General features: G+C 53.9%; 2 protein-coding genes across 8 annotated transcripts in view; one reads left to right on the forward strand and one right to left on the reverse strand.

The window, feature by feature from the left end:
• Positions 1–900: 900 nt before the first annotated feature.
• Positions 901–16,807, reverse strand: CEP57 (centrosomal protein 57). The gene is made up of 11 exons (XM_007666851.2): positions 16,727–16,807; positions 13,325–13,481; positions 11,229–11,408; positions 9,479–9,600; positions 7,597–7,713; positions 6,835–6,912; positions 5,709–5,816; positions 5,264–5,338; positions 4,372–4,622; positions 3,101–3,245; positions 901–1,998 (listed from the first exon to the last, which is right to left on the reverse strand). The coding sequence occupies exons 1-11, from the start codon at positions 16,790–16,792 to the stop codon at positions 1,777–1,779; spliced, it is 1,521 nt and encodes a 506-aa protein (XP_007665041.2). The 5' UTR covers positions 16,793–16,807; the 3' UTR covers positions 901–1,776.
• An 874-nt stretch (positions 16,808–17,681) lies between these two features.
• FAM76B (family with sequence similarity 76 member B) overlaps positions 17,682–19,473 on the forward strand; it is a 30,410-nt gene continuing 28,618 nt past the window's right edge. For 2 of the 7 annotated variants that reach the window (XM_029048330.2, XM_029048331.2), the window contains exons 1-2: positions 17,685–17,890; positions 18,024–18,088. In XM_029048330.2, the coding sequence (XP_028904163.1) occupies positions 17,804–17,890; positions 18,024–18,088 (152 nt within the window). In that variant the 5' untranslated portion in view covers positions 17,685–17,803. Of the gene's footprint in view, positions 17,891–18,023; positions 18,089–19,473 lie in introns of all 7 variants that reach the window. The other 5 variants (XM_039914940.1, XM_039914938.1, XM_039914939.1 and 2 more) reach the window with 4 other exon arrangements.

Consider the following 19,473-nt stretch of genomic DNA (forward strand, 5'->3'; position numbering starts at 1 on the left):
AGCGTCCTTCCGGCCGGAGCAGCAGGCCCAGAGCCCAACTTGCGTCAGGGGGCGGCCGCGCTGGAGCCGTCAGACCTATCTTTCTCCTCTGGGGAGCCGGTTAGTCGAGGAAGATCCGTGTCTCTTCAGCAAGGCTGAAGAAGAGGTCCAACGTGGGCCAAGTGCCTTAATTTAGAATTCAATCCCGGGGCTCCTCCACCTCCATCTGTGCAGACCTGTTCCGGGTGAACAGACGGTGCTCCAGAGCAGGAGTGGCCGTCACCTGGCGAGGCCGACGAGCGCTCCCCGGAATGTGAGCAGGCCCCGTGGGGATTCCCACCCGGCAAGTGCGTCACAAGTCGGCCCGGTTCCGGGTGTGTTTGTGTGTGGGGTGGGGGTGTCGGGGCCACCCGCCACCAGGTCCTTGGAGAGGTACTGGAGCTGCAGCTCCAACCTCTAGAGGGTCCCAGCATTCCCCAACCTGCCGTCTGGGCCTGGTGGGCTCGAGGCAGTGCCAACAACCCAGGTAAAGCTGTGGGGGAATCAGAGGAAGAGGACAAGGCCCCTACCGTCACCACTTTTCTCTAACCCTGTTTTTTTTAAAAGCACTCATTAAGCACTTACTATGTGCCAGGGGCTGGGGTAGATACAAGCTAATCAGGTCGGACATAGTCCAGATCCCCATTTTACAGATGAGGTGACTGAGGCTCAGAGAAGTCAAGTGATTTGCCCAAAGTCACACACACAGCTTCTCATTTTTACGTAGTCACTGACTACAGAATATGAATGGCGGCCTCAAGAGCGATCATTCTCCTACTGTGATTCAGTTACAGCTTTCTTCCAACCCCTTATGTCGAGTTACCAAAGCCGGCGTTCTTCACAGGACAGACACATCTTGAGGAGTAAGCCCTTGGAGGAAAGTTTTGGCTTTTTCCTTAAAACAAGCTTTATTGACTCCTTCGAGGACATGTATAAAAAGTTTAAAGATGGTTTTGTACCTTTAAAAAACTACGGAAATTCTTTACATCAAACATAAAATAGATTTTCTTTGTATACAATTTAATTCACACACGTGCATTTATAGGCTACTGAAAGCAAATGTCTAAGCTGCCCAGGGAACATTCTGAGAGAAAACCTCTCTGTTGAAACTGAATGTGCATGAGGTGGAAGAGGCACTATTTAAAAACAGCAGGGATGTCCCCTTTATCATTTAAAAATCAGTCTCTGGTCCTCCTCCACAGATTTGGGCCCAGTGAAAAAAATATCCCTACAAGGTTGTGTGTTATAATAGCTTCAGATAGTTGTGGGGAAGAAAAACAAAAAAACCCCATCTGTTTCATTTGGTGTGGCCTGGACAATGAAAAGTCGTGTTTGGGTTATCCTAAAGAAAAGATTTCTCTGTTGTTTTTAACTCAGCAGGCAGAGCTGCACGTGAAAACGGGAGTGGAGTTGACCTCAGCCAGAGAGGACACCTTCTCCAAATGGTTTAGACCTACATTTCTTCCAGCAGAGGGTCACCTGGCTTGGCGAGGAGGAGGCTACGGATAGGTTTCTGAGCCTTGTTCTGATTGATTTGCATTTAGCAATACCCGAGGACTAGGGACCTTGAAAACAGTCACTCACCTCCAGACAACAGGGAGTGAGTTTAAATGTGGCAAGCGGGGGCTACGGTAGCCTCTGCCCGCCGCCCGAGCCGAGTCTCGACGGCTCCGGGACAGGTTGCTGACTGGCCCCTTTATTTCCCAACTAGGAGTCGGCTCGGGACCTGGGGAGGTAAAGTCCACTTGGACCCCCAGATCAGTAATCCCAACACAGGTCGTCTTTTTGGAGGGAGGTCTGGATGACGTGCATGTCTCTTAGCAACTGAAGGTTTCTCCTGCTCTTCTCCCCCGGTTTCACTTTGCTGCCGCTGCCGGAGTGCTTCCATTCTGGCGTGCCGCCGGCTGGCCTTCGGCTGCTACTCCGTTCACCCCCAAAAGATGTCTTTTTGGCTTTGAATGTTCTTGGCTGCCTTTCTACCTGTAATGGACAGCAATGGGAGAAGATGAAGGAAAGGAAATGGGGACAGAGAGGGCAAGCTGCCTCCTCCCTTTGCTCTTCATGAAAGCAAAAGCGGCGTGGCCTAGTGGAAGGCACCCGGAGCCCTGGCTTCTAATACCGGCTCTCTGCCCTTTGGCTGCTGTGTGACCTTGGGCAAGCGCCTCAGTTTCCTCCCCTATAAAATGGGGATTCAATACCTCTTCTTCCTAACCCGTGTGGGATGGGGACGGGGTCCAACTTGATTAACTTGGATCTCCCCCAGCGCTTAACCTATAGTATACAATTACAATAGTAATAACGATAATAAGATACAGAAAAGGTCCACACTGATCATCAAAAGAAAAATTTATATTGAAGCACAAGTTCTCTCAACCATGATTCCCCCTGACGCTTAATGATTTTCAGGGATGTTTTAAGGTAAGGGCTTGGGCCTGCATGTGGACAAGTTTCTTCCCAAACTGAGCATTTCCGTCATAGTAACAGAGCCCTCTTTCTGAGAGGGAGGGAACTGATTTGCTCTCAGAGAGATGCCCTGAGGTAGTGAGGTCAAGGGGCGTACCACAGAACACCCCCCCCTTGGCAGCCGGCACGGGGGTGGTTGTGAGCTCTTCCAGGTGTCCACCCAAGAGGAGGGCTTCTTTCGGTATCCCTGGGGCCCTGAGCAGGAGTGGAGGAGACAGGTAAAGCCACAGAGCTAACAAGGCCGGGAGGAGGAACCCTAGGCTCTGTACGTCATGGAGCACATTGTGATCCACTGGCTGCTCTTTCCTGGGCTGGGAAGGTGGGGGTTCAGGGAGCCGTAGGCTACCTCGAGGCCCAAACCCGGTCCTGCCGCGGCCTTACCTAACAGGCCCGGTCAGTTTGATTTCCTCAGAGGGAAGGAGGGAGCTCCTTGGAGAAAGATGCGCTGAGGGGAGCCTGCGTTTCACACAAGGTGGGACCTGCCCAGACGCCATTAATCTAAGTAACTAACAGCTCCCCGCGAGCCCAAACTCACCCGTGGCAGGCCCCATCCGAGCCCAAGGGCACGGGAAGGAGCAGAGGCCCGCGGAAGTAAGGGGGGAGAGGGAAGGGGGCTTACCCAGCTCTGGTGCTTCCGCACTTTCATGATCTGGGTGGCCTTGGCCTCCATCCTCCGCACCAGTGCCTCCAGTTCCCGCTCCAGGTCTTCCTTCAGCAGGATGGTCGGGGCTTCCTGGATCAGCCTGGCCAGCTGCTGGTGATCACTTGACCCGGAAGAAGGAAAAACCAGGACTCAGTGGGCCAAGATGTCACTGCATGCAGCACCTCCTGAATGACTTGAACGTTCCGGCAACCACCCACAGGGCCGACCCTTGCTAGACGCTAGATCCCGGGACACTTCTCCTCATTCCAGGTTTTCACTGTGCTCTTATTCATTTTAAATGTCCATGCTTTTGGAGCAGGAAAGTGAAGTCTTTTTTTTTTGTATTCATTCTTTTGTACGAGGCACAATTAACCCACCTGCCTCAAATAATAATAATAATAATAATATCAGTTAAGTGCTCACTATAGGCCAAGCACTATACCAAGCACCAGGGTAGACATCAGATCATCAGGTCCACATAGGACTCCCAGTCTAAATAGGAGGGAGAATGCGCATTGAATCCCCATTTTGCAAATGAGGGAACTGAGGCACAGGTCACACAGCAATTAAGTGGAAGAACTGGGATTAGAACCCAGGTCCTCCAACTCCTAGGCCCATACTCTTCCCTCTAGGCTACACTGCTTTCCCCCACTCTCTGCTTCCTTACATAGAAGGAAGGATTTGAGGGGATCAGCAAATATTGTAAGATTTGATTTTTTTATTCAAGGATCCAAGGGATCCTTCTGCTTCTTTGCCCTCCCGCTGAGGTAACGGCTCTCCTTGCACTTCCCAGGACCCCGACAGCAGCTAGGCCCACTGGGACACAGAGCGGGCCCTGCAACCAATCTGTGCCATTCTGATCCGGGTGTCTAAAATAAGCCCCTGTAGTGACCAGACGGGAAGCTGGGCTTAAAAGGAAAGTCTCTGGGCCCCTCCGGCCAATAGCCTCCTGATGAGGGAGCGTTGGACAGAACAGTGTGGCCTAGTGGATAGAGCTTGGGCTTGGGAGTCAGAAGGGCCTGGGTTTTAATTCTGGCTCTGCCACTTTGTCTGCCGTGTGACCTTGGGTAAGTCACTTCACTACTCTATTGAATGAATATTGAATGAATGCTCTGGGCCTCAGGTCCCTCATCTGTAAAATGTGGACGAAGACAGCCCCCATTTGGGACAGGAGCTGTGTCCATCCTGATTAGCTCGGATCTACCCCAGCGCTCAGTACAACACCTTAAAAAAAAACAAACACTCACAAGCTCATCTGGCCGAACTCGTCCTGCAGCGCCTCCAAGACTTCGGCCAGCTCTTCGTGAGACGCGGAGGAGGCGGTCGAGACAGGCGGGCGCTGGACCCGACTGCAGCGGGTGGCCCCGGTGGTGGTGAGCTGCTTTTCCAGGAGGACGTCGGTGACCACCCGGTCGTTGCACAGGGCTTTGCTGTGGTGCTTCATCAAGTGCAAGACGTGCTGGACGTTGGCTCCCACGGAATGGCTCGGGCTAGTGGACTGGCCAAGGCAAAATGGGACACGTGAGGTGATGAGGGCAATCCAGAGCAGCGTAGCCTAGTGGATAGAGCCCGGACCTGGACGTCAGAAGGGCCGGGCTTCTTATCCCAGCTCCGTCACTTGTCTGCTGGAGACTTCGGAAAAGTCACTTCTCTGGGCCCTTGGTTACCTCATCTGCAGAATGGGGATTACGACTGTGAGCCCCATGTGGGATAGGGACTGCGTCCTACCTGATTAGTGTGCATCTACCCCAATGCTTAGGACAGTGCTTGGCACTTAGTAAGCCCTTGAATACCATAAAAAAAATCAAAAAGTGATGTTCAAATCACCAAACGTGCTTGGGAGCTGCAGGTTGTCCCAAGGGGCCCTTCCCCCTGCCTCTGGTCTTCAGAGGCAGCACTGGGACATATGGGAGATCTTTCTTCCAGTAACGCTCTGCTCCACCCCCCCACAAAAAAATGACCTGCAGATTTTTAACCCGTGAGCGGGATCCACGTAGCTGGAATGTGGGACAGAGGACTACTGACTGAACATAGTCATCGCCGTCCTCGAAGTTCACATCTCATCAGCTCAGGGGTTGATCTGAGGGGTGCTCGCTCCTCCCAGTTTATCACCTGTTTGTGTGTCCCCCACCCACTCACCTTTCCAGCTACAAACGGCATATCACCCAGTGCCAGTCTGTAATGTGGTTGAACAAGGAAATGGCTCGGTGATTTCTAAGAGAAAAAGAAAAAAGAGTTGGAAATGGAAATGCCACTGAACTAAACCCTCTCCCTCCACTCCCTTGATCTGAGAAAAACTTGGTGGCCGCCGCTTTTAATCAAGTAGGTCATTTTTCCTCCATCCAACTTGGGTCGATCATGAGAGAGAGCAGAGGGCTAAGGCAGCGAGAACTGAAGGTTCAGCTCCTTGTTCTACCTTTTCTGGGGCTTGACCCCCACATTGCAGAATTAACGCCAGCAGAGTTCAGGGTGGAGAACAGTGGAGTGCCTCATATTTAAAAGTTGAGAGCACCTGACTCATTAACTTTACTTAGGTGGGGGGACTACAGCAGGTGGGAGAGAAAGAGAGAAGGAACAGAGCTACCTTGTCCGACTGTTTGGTTTTTGTCTTCTTTTTCTTTATTCGCCTTGGTTTGGAGGCTGCTGCTTTTTCCTCGAATAATATTCTGTTTGTTTCTAGTCCCGTCTGCAACTGTAGAATACCAAAGGCTAAAAAACTAGGATCACGGAAATCACAGTGTCGGCTCTCACACGAGTATGAATGGAACCAGACAAAGGCGAACAACCCACTGCCAGAGTAAAAGGAGGAAAGGGCAGGCCCCCCAAAGGAAGCCACTCCCACACGCACCGCACCCTTTGAACTCAACCGACACTGAAGCGTTAACCGTTTTCTTTCCCGTTACCAGGTTACATTAAACATCTGCTCCTACTCCATCCGTTTTTGAGACTGCTTTCTGCCTACCATCAACCTGGCTCCGTGCCCTGGGAGGAGGGGCAGACTTCGGTGACCTCTAACTGTATTGGTGGTGAGGAGGGGGAGTGTTGTTAGGTGGGGGAGGAATGAGACGGGGAGGGAGAGAATTACCACCGCCACCACCTGTTCCTTTGTGTGCTCTAAGGTGTTATATGAAATATCATCAGACTACTTTCTAATCTTGGTTGAAGTCATTTATCACAGGAGGTGGCTATAGCATGATTATGAATCTTTGCAGGTTTAAAAACTGGCTGTCACTGTGGTAGGGGTTTTCCAACTTGGCTTGTGTTGCTGCAGACTGACTCCTTCTGAACACCTCATTGCACCTTTAGATTCTCCGCTCCATTCATTCAATCGTATTTATTGAGCGCTTACTGTGTGCAGAGCATTGTAGTAAGCACTTGGAATCTTAGATTATTTTCACCCATTCACCTGCTTTCTTTAAAATTGATGCCAGACTTCTTAACCTGCCCTCCGCAAAGCTTAGCTGGTGGTGGTGAAGACAGGGAGGCCTAGTGTAAAGAGCACGGGCCTGGGAGTCAGAGGACCTGGGTTCTCATCTCAGCTCCCACAATGACCCCATCAACGAGATCCCGTCCCTGGTTGTGGCTGAAAAGACCCGGTTTGGATGTGACGCAGCTCAGCCAAACCCACCTTCTCGGAAACCAGTGTGAATGCTGAACACTATTTGGCCGTGAACATTGTGACGTGAGAAATTCAGACCAACTGGGCTTACCTCGTCAGCTTTCTCCTGCACCAGCTTCCTTTCCCGCTCTTCTTCCTGGAGCTTCAATTCTAGCTCTCTCATTTTTTTCTAGCAGCAACAGAAAAATAAGTAAAAGGGGATTAATGGAGAAACTGACAATATTATGATGATTTTTACTGTGGCCTTTAAGTGTTTACTATGTGTCGAGCGCTGTTCTAAGCATTGGAGTAGACAGAAGTTAGTCAGGTCAGACACGGGGCTCCAAGTCTAAGGTTGGGGAGGAGAGACATTGAATACTCCTGTTACAGATGAGGAAAGGGGAGGCATAAACAAGTTATGTGATTTGCCAACGCAGCTCAACGAAAGGACAGTGATTTTCCCAGTTGCCCTGGGTACCTTAAGTTATTCCCTTTGCTCCAGATTCTCCTCATTCCTTGGGAGATCCAGGTCTATCAGTGTTCTCATTTTACCAAAGAGGTCACTGTGGTAATTACCCTGCGAGGCCTAGTGGGAAGAGCAGAGTCAGTGAGTCAGGAGGCCTGGGTTCTAATCCCAGGTCTGCCACTGTCGAAGGTCACAGAGCAGGCCAAATCACGTAATCTCTCCACGCCTCATCTGTAAAATGGGGATGAGATGCCTACACTCCTTATCTCTTCGATGAGGAGTTCCATGTTGGCCAGGGCCTGTGTCTGACCTGATGAGCTATCTCCCCCAGTGCGTGGCACGTACTTAGCAAGGGCTCATTAAATGCCGTTATGATAATTATTAGAGTAAAAGCTGTCATCCACTAACCTCGGCGAGGGCCTGCATTGTGGTAAGCTTGATATACTCCTGTTCAAGATGATCCAGTTTTTCCAGTTTGTTCTGAACTTGTGTTTGATCGAGTTGCCGCTCTCTTTCAAATGAAATCTGGGACGGTGAACAGGAACGATCCAGAAATGAAATTGGATAGAGCTTTATGTAAAGGAGCCGGTTTGATAATATATGCTCGTTTCAATATTCCCCTCCCTTCTTCCCAACGCTGGGCTTACTGAAGACTCCCACTTGAAGGCATTCTTGTTCCCATAGATAACTGATAAGTGGTAGGGGCGGGGGGGCGGGGCATGGCCTGGTGGTTAGCGCTCGGGGTTGGGAGTCAGAAGGACCCAGGTTCTAATCCCGGCTCCGCCATTTGTCTGCTCTGTGAGCTTGGGTACGTCACTTAGCTTCTCTGGGCCTGAGTTACCTGATTTGTCCAATGAGCGCCCGATAAACACCATTCACGTCCCTCTTGGGACATGGACTGTGTCCAACCTGATTAGACTGTATCTACCCCAGCAATCGGTACAGTGCCTGGCACATTGTAAGAGCCTAACGAATACCCTTTAAAAAAATGACAAGGAAACCATTTGCAGTAGCCTTTCTTCCCGACCATAACGACAGAATTAAATGCTACTGCTGGACCAGATCGGAGGGCTTTCCAGCCCAGTATTCTCGCTCTTACCCTTAACCACTGACTTTGTGGCAGGAACCCCTTACCACTGACTTAATAGGTCTCCAGCTCCAGTAAGGAAGTAGTGTGGTCTAGTGGATAGAGCCCGGGCCCGGGAGTCAGAAGGACCTGGGATCTAATCCCGGCTCTGCCACTTGTCTGCTGGTGACCCTGGGCAAGTCACTTCACTTCTCTGTGCCTCAGTTACCTCATGTGTAAAGTGAGGATTAAGATGGTGAGCCCACAATTTCCTGTCTCCTCTGGTGCTTAGTACAGTGCCGGCACATAATAAATGCTTAAGAAGTACCGCAATTATTCCAGCTCTCTCCATCTTGGGTCCCTTCACCTGCAATCCCAACAACCCCGCACGCTTCGCTCCTAGCAGTCCCCTTCGGACCGTAGCTCGTCCTCACTTCCAGTGCTCCCGGCCCACTAGGAGACCCGCCCGTTCTCCCATCATGGGGGGCACGGGGTTCAGCACCCCAAAACTGCCCGTAGAACTGTTGGAGTTTCTACGTGTTGGGCCCCTAAGTAACTGATCTAATGGGGGAGACACGATTCAGTCACTGAGTAGCGTTTATTGAGCCCTTTCTATGTGCAGAGCACTGTAGTAAGCATTTGGAAGAGCACAACAGAATTAACAGACAGGTTCCCTGCCCATGAGTTTACGCTTCAAACCAAAAAAAATTGAATGTGACGTTCTTTAAAATGTGACACTAAGTCCTCAACGACTAATGCTCAACAACCACCAATCAAACTTATTTGTCCCCCTTGATGCCACAGGACCCCTCCTAGATGGGTTCAAAAGCCATTTTAAAAAGCTCTCTCCAGCAGGTCTGTTGTCCCAAAAGAAAACTCCCCCATAGGGCTGTTCAATCCAGGGATTGTTCTCTTCACTCCACTACTAACCCGACTGCAAGAGGAGGCGGGGAATCCCACGGTCCTGACGTGAGCCGGGTTCCTCCCAGGCCGGGAAACCTGCCGGATCCTGAGAACAGGTAGGATATCTGCCCTTGCCCCTCCCAGCTCCCCGAGAGCCCCTCTTCCTCCTGTCAGCCTCAACTCTGGGAGATGAGAGCTTGGGCGAGGAAAACCGGCTCATTTGGAAACGGTGAGGACAAAAGGATGACGGCCCCTGCCCGTTGGCCCTGTAATCTCCTTGGGTATTTTGAGTGGAGGGGAGCCCCAACCAGACCACCCTACCTGCTTCTCCAGGACTGTGGTCCTCTCCATTTCCGCGTGCTTTATCATGTTCCTCATGTAGTCCAGTTGCTTTTCTAAAAGGCCGCACTTTGTTTTGGCAGCTGACAACTGGGACGCCAGTTCTAACGAGGACAGAGAGGAAAGGAGGTATTTGACCCCTTCGCCGCGACTGGGGAACAGTACCTTGATTTGCTCCCTACTCCCCCCTCCACGAGAATTGTATTTACCAAGTGCTCGCTCCCTGCAAAGCGCTGTACTCAGCACTTGGGAGAGTACAATACAACAGAATTACCGACACGTTCCCTGCCCGTAACAAGCTTACAGGTTAGAGTTAGAGGGATGTCCAACTGCTGTCCATCTCCCTCTGCAGTTAGGCTGTCTGACAGTTCTCTCCTTTCCTTTCTCTTCTGTCAGCCCCCACGATACCCACCAAACCTTCTCACTTATTCTCCCCTCCTCATCACCCCGGCCTCCGGCCTCTTGCTCACGCATCCTCCCCTCCTCCGCACACTCACACGATCTGCTGCTCACACGCCCCTCACACCCTCCAGACCTGCGCCTCTTCAAAGCCCTTCTGAAACCCCAATTCCTCCAGGAAGCGTCTCCTGATTGCTTATGTTTTTCCCTTGGGTCATACCCTCCCGGCTACAGGCGGTCTTTCCCAGCAGCTTTAGTCCTCTGCATTGGGGAGACACTTAGCAAATACTACAGCTACCACTCCTTGGACTTAGGACTAAATCAGTTCCTGAAAATCGCACCTGAAAATCAGAACCAATTTTTACACAGGAACAGTGCTGGGAAGGAGGGGATGGATTCCTAAACCAAGGAGACGATAGAGCTCGGCCTTCTCTCCCTCACCTCTGCCCTCTTAATAAGAGATCCCTCCGCTCAAGCTGCTTCACAGCCTGGGGTTATGCTCTGATCACCCCCTTCCTAACTTATTCTCTTTTTGAGTTCTAGCTGGTGCTGCTTTCTCCTGTGCCCTCAGAGAGAATAATAATGTTGGTATTTGTTAAGCGCTTACTATGTGCAGAGCACTGTTCTAAGCGCTGGGGTAAACACAGGGGAATCAGGTTGTCCCACATGGGGCTCACAGTCTTAATCCCCATTTTACAGATGAGGGAACTGAGGCACAGAGAAGTTAAGTGACTTGCCCACAGTCACACAGCTAAGTGGCAGAGCTGGGATTCGAACTCATGAGCCCTGACTCCAAAGCCCGTGCTCTTTCCACTGCGCCACGCTAATAAGCACTACGATAGTTCTCAGAGGGCCTGGCGCACTTTCTCAACAGCCCCTCAAGCCTCTCTGAAATAAAGCACTGCCAGGCGACCTCCCAAATCCAGAGCACTGGGGACCCCGGTGTGAGCCCCTTCCCGGGGCTGAATTTCCCCTCGGAGCTGCCGTCACTCCAACCGCCCCCGGCCACCGTTTTTTTTAACAGTATCTTCTAAGCGCTTACTATGTGTCGGGCACTGTACTAAACTCTGGGGTATCAGGTTGGGGACAGTCCTTGTCCCACATGGGACTCACAGTCTTCACCCCCCCCCCCATTACAGCTGAGGAAACTGAGATCCAGAGAAGTGAAGTGACTTGCCCGAGGTCCCACAGCAGACAAGTGGCAGTACCGGGGTTAGAACCCAGGTCCTTCTGACTCCCAGGCCCAAGCTCTATCCACTAGGCCACGCTGCTTCTCCAGGCGACAACCTCTTCTGAGAGATTAGGGCCCATCCTTTCTGGAGCCAGACGTTACCTCGATTCTGTTTTGATTCCTCCATTTTGGAATTCTCCCTCTCTCGCATCTGCTTGTCCAGGACCTTCTTGTATTCAGACGTTTCTCTGGACAAGGTCTTCACGCTTTCTTCAGCCTGAATCCGCTCCAGCTCCAACTGACGAATCTTCTCCTGAAGTTTCTTCAGAGCAGAAAATATAGCTGCCAAATCAATACCCTTGGACTTTAGTTTGAACGTCATATCCTTCGGCGGTGACATTACAGCTATAACTGCGGCGTTTTAGTAAGCGCTTACTTTGGGCCAAGCACCGTACTAAACACCGAGCCGGATAGAGGATACGAGATAAACGGGGCAAAACGTCCACTCGACACAAGTCCGCCTGGGAGCTGTACGCCGCGTGGGCAATCGATCAGTGGTGTTTATTGAGTGCTTACTCTGTGCGGTGCACTGTACTAAGCACTTGGGAAAGCACGATACAACAGAGTTGCCCACAAGGAGCTTACAGAACAAAGGGGGCGACAGACGGTAAAACAGACTGGGGAAAAGGGAAGTAATAGAATATACGGCTATTTAGCAAACTGGAATATTTACATTCATTCGATCGTATTTATTAGTGGGAGATTGAAAGAAGTCATTTGTGTGCCCATGAGAAGAGTGGAATAGTGATTATACTGAGAGTTTAATGTATTGTGCGTGGCGTCTGGGCCTGAGGGAAAGAGCTTGAACCCGGAGGTCAGAGGACCACCTGCGTTCTATCCTCGGCTTCACCTCTTGCTTGCTGTGTGTCCTTGGGCAAACCACTCGACAACTCTGGGGCTGTCTTCTCACCAGTAAAACGGGATGAAGTGCCTATCCTTCCTCCTACTTATGACCGTGAGCCCCGTGTAGGGGACAGGGAATGTGTCCAACCTGATTTAGTGTGTATCCACTCCAGCACTCACAACAGTGCCTGACACATGGCAAGCACTCGACAGAAACCACAGTTATCGTTACTTGTAAAAATGCAGTCCTTGGGCTTGAGGAGACCTGAATATTCATCCAACTTGGAAAAAGTCACAGTGGATTAAAGTAAAGCCCGTCATCCACCCAATTCCAATGACTGACCTGGGATCGGGTCGGGGGTAAGAGTTAAAAAAACAAAACGAACCTCCGAGCCGGCCCGCCGTGTTCAGGAAGGAGGGTGCTGGGCTGCAAGGACGGGTGGGCCCGAGGGCTCCCTACCACCACCCTCGGGCTTCCCGGGTTGGAGACTGTGCGTCTAGCCGGCGAAAGGCGAGGAGTGGGAGCCGCCCCAGGCCCTCCTTTCATCGCTCATCCCAGGACACCCTGCTGCATCCCCTCCTCCCCGCAACTTGGGGGTGCAGAAGCACTGCCCACCCCCACAGGCCAGGGTGTGCAGCCCTGGCATCCCCTGCCCCTGGACCTCCCTCTCACAGCGGAGCCGGTCCGGCACCCGCCCTCAAGCAAGTCCCACCCCTGGAAAACCCCACGGAGGGAGTACGGAGGGGAAAGTGGCCAATTCCAGGCTTCCGGACGTTATTTCCACAACTGGGAAAAGCTCAAACGGCCCGTCTTCCCCGATTTTCTCGGCACAGGCAGACTTGAAGGCTAAAGCAGTGTTCCTCGAGGGCTCCTAGGAGCACAACCCTGTAGACATTTCCCAGAATTGCACACCAATGTCTGTTCTTAAGCCAAAAAAAAAAATGCAGAACGAAGAAGCGAGCTCAGAGCGGAGCTGGGGACAGACTCCACTTACTGCACCGCCCTGAAACCGACAGATGTCTGGTATTCGATCTATGCCAATGAAAACATAAAGCTCACCTTAGAACTGTAACCTAAGCCCAGGGTGTCCTTTCTTCGGGGCACCCTGAGACAGAACTGAGAGGTTGGCCCTCTTCCCCTGGTGCCAGGATCTTTGGGACGGTGAGTGGTGATGGGAGAGGTTGAATGAGGGAGGAGCAGAGTGGAGATTGATAGAAGAAGAAGGAAAAAAACAAACGACTTTGCTGTGATTGGAAAACAGAGAGCTTTGATTTTTCAGTCAATCACCACCATAAGCGAGGAGCTGACAGAAGCAAATGCAAGCTCTAGCTTTTGGCCTGGCCTTCCTCCTTACCTCTGCTGTTGCTTTCTGGATAGGCGAGCGTCGGCTTCTCCGGAGAACGTCGCACGTCGCAGTTGAGGAAAGGTCTGTCGGGTGGATAAGCGATGAAGGAAGACGCAGAAAGGCGATCTGTGGTCGAAGCAGATTTAGATGGTTCATGTACGGTGTTCTGAAAATGAAAAACAGAGATGATTTTTTCCAGTACTCATGCCGAAGTAACGACCACCTCAGGTCAAGCAAATGGGGCCGGACACCGTCCTTGTCTGGTCTGGGGCTCAGGGCACCCCGCTCCCCCACACCGAGACACACACACAGCATGCAAAGGATCATGAAAATCCACTTGAAAAGCCAATGCAGCACTCAGTGGGTTATGACTTTACCTGCAGGCGCCCCGGGGTGCACCGGGAATCCCTACCCTCAATCAGAGCTTTTCAATGGCGATACAGAGCTGTCGACACAGACTCCGGGTGCCCGGCACTGAATTATAAACACAGCAGAGGATCATCTCTTTTTGGGCCGTCTAGAAGAGTGTGTCGGCTATACATATGTAGGTCTTCTCACCCACGGGAATGAAACCTCACTGTGGATGCCATCTTCATCCTGATTGATCTCCCTCTACTCTGGTCATGCCCCTTCCCACCCCGCCCCATCAGCCACTCTAACACTGTATTACTCTTACTGTGGGTAACACTGTGACGCTGTTATAGAGAAGGAGCGTGGCTTAGTGGAAAGAGCCTGGGCTTGGGAGTCAGAGGTCGTGGGTTCTAATCCCCACTCTGCCACTTGTCTGCTGTGTGACTTTGGGCAAGTCACTTAACTTCTCTGAACCTGTTACCTCATCCGTAACATGGGGATGAAGATTGTGAGCCCCACGTGGGACAACCTCATTACCTTATATCTCCCCCAGCGCTTAGAACAGTGCTTAGCACATAGTAAGCGCTTAACAAATACCACCATTATTATTATTATTATGAACAGTGGCTGGGGTAATACTTCACCTCTTCCCTCCTTACCCTTTGGCTCCCTTCACTAGCCATTCCTCTGCTCCCTCTCTCCATTCCTCCCAAACTAATCTTCCAACCATACCCTCTCTACTCCCCCACCTCCTTCCTGGAGCTCCTCTCCCCCATAAATCCTACAGACCCCAGACCCCCCCGCCCCATGCCCTTCAATCCTACCTCCTCCAATAAGCCATGCCCGGCCAGCTGTCCACACTCCTAACCGTAAAGGTCCAGCTGCCATTCCAAGCGCTTTGTACAGTGCTCTGCACATAGTAAGCGCTTAACACAATTGAATGAATGTCTAGCATCTGCGCGTTTACTAAGCCCCATCCTCAGCACTTGTGCCTACATGCATGATCCCAGTGGACATTCGATTTATTTATTCTGCTGATTATTAAATCTGTGTACATCTGTCTCCCCCTTTAGAGTGGAAGCTTCTTGTGAGTAGGAGTGGTCCTGCACGTGTGATGATCTATGCCAAGTGTTTGGTATGCGGTTTTTCACCCAGGGGGTGCTCAATAAATACCAAACTTGTTTTTTTAATGGTATTTGTTAAGCGCTGACAACATGCCAGGTACTGTACTAACAACAGATACTGGAGCCGATACAAGGTTATCGGGTTAGACGCCGTCCATGTCCCACACGGGACCCCCCAGTCTTAATCTCCACTTTACAGATGAGGGAACTGAAGCACAGGGGGAGAGACCTGACCTGCTCGAGGTCACACTTCAGACAAGTGGCGGAGCGGGGATTAGAACCCGGCTCCTTCTGACTCCCAGGCCCAGGTTCTATCCATTAGGCGACACTGCTCCTGAGCGCTGTACTGAGCCCCTGTGTGCAGGGCACTAGGCGAAGGTAACCTTGAGCACGTTACTGAGCACCTACGTGCAAGATGCTAGGCGATGTTGTTCTTGAGCACTTTATTGAGCACCTACATGCAGGCCACTGTACTAAGCGTTTGGGGGAAACACAACAGCACTTCCCTAATCATGAGCTTATGCTCCAGGATAATAATAATAATGTTGGTATTTGTTAAGCGCTTACTATGTGCAGAGCACTGTTCTAAGCACTGGGGTAAACACAGGGGAATCAGGTTGTCCCACGTGGGGCTCACAGTCTTAATCCCCATTTTACAGATGAGGGAACTGAGGCACAGAGAAGTTAAGTGACTTGCCCACAGTCACACAGCTGACAAGTGGCAGAGCTGGGATTCAAACTCATGAGCCCTGACTCCAAAGCCCGTGCTGTTTCCACTGCACCACGCTGATAGCACAGTTGTTAGTGCTCCCCCACTTTCCCTTTTCCCCTTCCCACTTTCCCTCCCCCATTCCCCATCCTTCCCCTCCCCCGCTTGGCCACCTGTTCCCTTTTCCTTCAATTTCCTCCTCGCAGAAGGAGTCGGGTCCAACCTGACCAGTTCCCCTTTCCTGCGGTGCTCGGTAGTGCCCGCCACAGAGGAAGCCCTTAGTCCTCGGAAAATAAGTACCGCTGGCTCCATTAAGTCTTCATTACGTGCCAAGCAGTGTACTGAGCGCAGGGATGGAGGGCGGTCAGGTCGGGCTCAGTCCCCCTGTCCCCCCCCCCCCCAAGCCCCGAGCACCCCGAGGGGGGCTGAGGTGGGGAAGAAGGGTCCTCGGGGTCCTGCAGGGAGGAGGGGAGGGAGCTCAGGGGTGGGGTGGGGGGGGGGTGTACGTGTATGTGTGTGTGTGTGTGTGTACACACCCTTGGGCCCCTGCAGGGAGGAGGGCGTCCGGGAGGAGGAGGCGGAGGGATCCTAGGGGTCCTGCAGGGAGGCATTCCAAGCGCTTAGTACAGTGCTCTGCACATAGCGCTCAATAAATACTACTGAATGAATGAATGAGGGCAACCAGGATTGTGTGTATCCAGGGGGCCCTGCGGGGAGGAGGGAGTCCGGGAGGAGGAGGGAGAGGGAGTCCTTGGGGTCTTGCAGGGAGGAGGGCGTCCGGGATCGTGTGTGTGTGTCAACCTGCCTGCCTGCGGGATCCTGCAGGGAGGAGGGCGTCCTGGAGGAGGAGGAGCGGGGAGGGGGCTTCGGGGTCATGCAGGGAGGACAACCGGGATACTGTGTGTGTGTGTGCCTGCAGGGAGGAGGGCGTCCTGGAGGAGGAGGCGGCGGAGGGGACCTCGGGGTCCTGCAGGGAGGAGGGCATCCAGGATTGTGTGTGTGTGTGTGTGTGTGTGTGGTTTAGACGGCGAGCCCGTGGCTGGGCAGGAGCGGTCTCCCTCTGTTGCCCGATGGCCCATCCCAAGCGCTTAGTGCAGTGCTGGGCACACAGTCAGCGCTCAGGAAATACGATGGGATCAATGAATCAATGAATGAATGTATGTCTGTGTGTGTTGGGGGGTTAGGGTTCGCCGCCCGAAGGGCCCCGGACGCCGAGCGGCCCCTTACCGTGCGGACGGAGCCGCGGCCCGAGCCCGAACCCCAGCCCGCCACCGCCGAGGCGGCCGCCGCCATCTTCCCGCCCCGCAGGGCGAGGACCGACCGCCGGGCGGGGGGAGGGGGGGCGGGGGACGCCGGCGGCGGCACGTCACGCACGCCGGGTCGGACAAAGCGCCCAATCACGACCAAGGAAAAGAAAAAACCGCCCTCGACGCAGAGGCCCCCCCCCGTGTGACGTCACAACGAGCGCGCCGGGGGCAGAGGAAAGAGCAGGCGGACATCGGACTCTATGGAAGACGCGGGGGGAGCGGTCATAAACTTCCTTTCATCGGTTCTCTGACTCAACCACTCTACTCAGCCCGACAACCGTTAGGGCGGATTTTCCCGGGAGCAATAAAAGCACCGCCGACACCGAGGAAGCGCTTATATGAGTCGGCCGGGGACAGTCCATCCAGGGGGGCGCGGTCGGGGAAAGCTTAGCCAATGGGATTCGGGCGCCCCCCCTCCCGAGCTTCCCCATTGGTCGCCGGGGAGAGTCCATCGGCGGACTCCGAGCGAAAGAGGGGGGCGGTTGGGAAGGCGGGCGGGGAAACGTTAGCCAATGAGATTCGGGCGCCCCCCCCTCCCGAGCTTCCCCATTGGTGGCCGGGGAGAGTCCGTCGGCGGACTCCGAGCGAAAGGGGAGGCGGGGGCGCTTGGGCAGGCGGAGCCAATGGGGTTTCGGCACCGCCCTCCGGCCCTGCGATTGGTGGGCGGGGGGGAAGGAGGCGGGCTGAGCCGATGGGATTGGGGGAGCCCCGCCGGGGGCGCCCCGCCATTGGTGGAGCCGGCCCTGGGGCGGGGTGGGCTGCGGCGCGCGGCCGGCGGGTGACGTGAGGGCGGCGGCAGCCAATGGGTGGCGGCGGCGGAGGAAGCGGGTGAGGCGGGTGGTGGTGGAGGTGGTGGTGGTCCGCCGCCGGGCCGGGCCGGGCCGCGCTGTGAGCTGGAGTGGGGTGGCCCGGAGCGTCTCCCTCCGCCGCCACCGCCGGGGACTCCAGAGCCGGCGCCAGCAGCAGCAGCAGCAGCAGCAGGAGGAGGAGGAGGAGGATGGCGGCCTCGGCCCTGTACGCCTGCACCAAATGCAACCAGCGCTACCCCTTCGAGGAGCTCTCCCAGGGGCAGCAGCTCTGCAAGGTCCGGGGGAGGGGCGGGGGAAAGGCGGCCTCCCCTCCCTTCCCCTCCACCCCCCCGTCCCTCCCTCCCTCCCTCCCTCCGCCCCCTTTTCCCTGACGGCGGCTCTCCCCGGTGCTCTTCCCCCCCCCCCCAGGACTGCCGGATCGCCCACCCCATTGTGAAGTGCACCTACTGCAGATCGGAATTTCAGCAGGAGAGGTGAGCCCGCCCGCGCGGAGCCCTGGCCCCAGCGCTCCGCCCAGGACCGACCCTCCTCCTCCTCCTCCTCCTCTTCGTCCTCGTTCTCGTCCTCCTCCTCCTGGGGCTGTGGGTGCAGCCCCCGCCCCGGGACCATCACTCTGTTAAGCGCTGGGGGAGACGGAAGGGAAGGAGGCGGTTCCCCCGTGGGGCGGCCCAGAGGAGGCAGCCGAGGCCCCCCCCCCCCATAATAATGATGATGATGATAATGGTATTTGTGAAGCGCTTACTCCGTGGCGAGCCCTGTTCTAAGCGCTGGGGAAGATAGAAAGGGATCAGGTTGTCCCCCGTGGGGCGCACGGCCTTCAGCCCCATTTTACAGCTGGGGTCACCCAGGCCCAGAGAAGAAGAATAACGATGGGGCTTGTTAAGCGCTTACTATGTGCCGAGCACTGTTCTAAGCGCTGGGAGGGATATAAGGCCATCAGGTTGTCCCCCGTGGGGCGCCCGGGCTGCAGCCCCGTTTTACAGGTGAGGTCACTGAGGCCCAGAGAAGAGCGATAATAATAACGATGGGATTCGTTAAGCGCTCACTGTGCCGAGCATTGTTCTAAGCACTGGGAGGGTTACGAGGCGATCAGGTTGTCCCCCGTGGGGTGCGCGATCTTCATCCCCGTTTTCCAGGTGTGAGGTCACTGAGGCCCAGAGAAGGTAAGCGACCTTCCCAGAGTCACACAGCAGACAAGTGGCGGAGCCGGGATTAGAACCCACGACCTCCCAAGCCCAGGCTCTGCCTACTAGGCCTACGCTGCTTCTCCTGTGCCGAGTGCTTCGGCGAGGACGGGTCATTCTGTGTGAGCTGTAGTCAACAAAGTATTATAATAATAATAATAATGAGGGTATCCGTTAAGCGTTAATTACGTGCCGGCACTGTTCTAAGCGCTGGGGTGGATACAAGCTAATCGGGTTGGACACCGTTCCCATCCCACATGGGGCTCACGCTCTTCATCCCCGTTTTAGAGATGAGGGAACCGAGGCCAGAGAAGGGAAGTGACTTGCCCCGGTTCACACGGCAGACAGGTGGCAGATCCGGGATTAGAACCCGTGACCTTTCGGCTTCCAGACCCCGACTAGCCGCTGGGCCTTGCTGCTTCTCTGAGTAGCCGCAAATGTTCCATTCAGAACGTTTGGAATCCAACCGTTTACTTTAATCCACCTTTGCACGCTCTGTATTTTTTTTTCAAAATGTCATCCGGCTTGCAGAATAGCATCCGAAGGCACGCCTCCTCCGAGAAGCCTTCCCGGACTAACCCTTGCTTTTCCTCATCTCCCACTCCCTTCTGCATCGCCCTTACTTGCTCCCTTTGCTCATCCCCCGCTCTCCCAGCCCCACACCACTTATATGA

This window comes from Ornithorhynchus anatinus, chromosome 20 (assembly GCF_004115215.2).
Source record: "Ornithorhynchus anatinus isolate Pmale09 chromosome 20, mOrnAna1.pri.v4, whole genome shotgun sequence".
NCBI classification, from domain to species: domain Eukaryota; kingdom Metazoa; phylum Chordata; class Mammalia; order Monotremata; family Ornithorhynchidae; genus Ornithorhynchus; species Ornithorhynchus anatinus.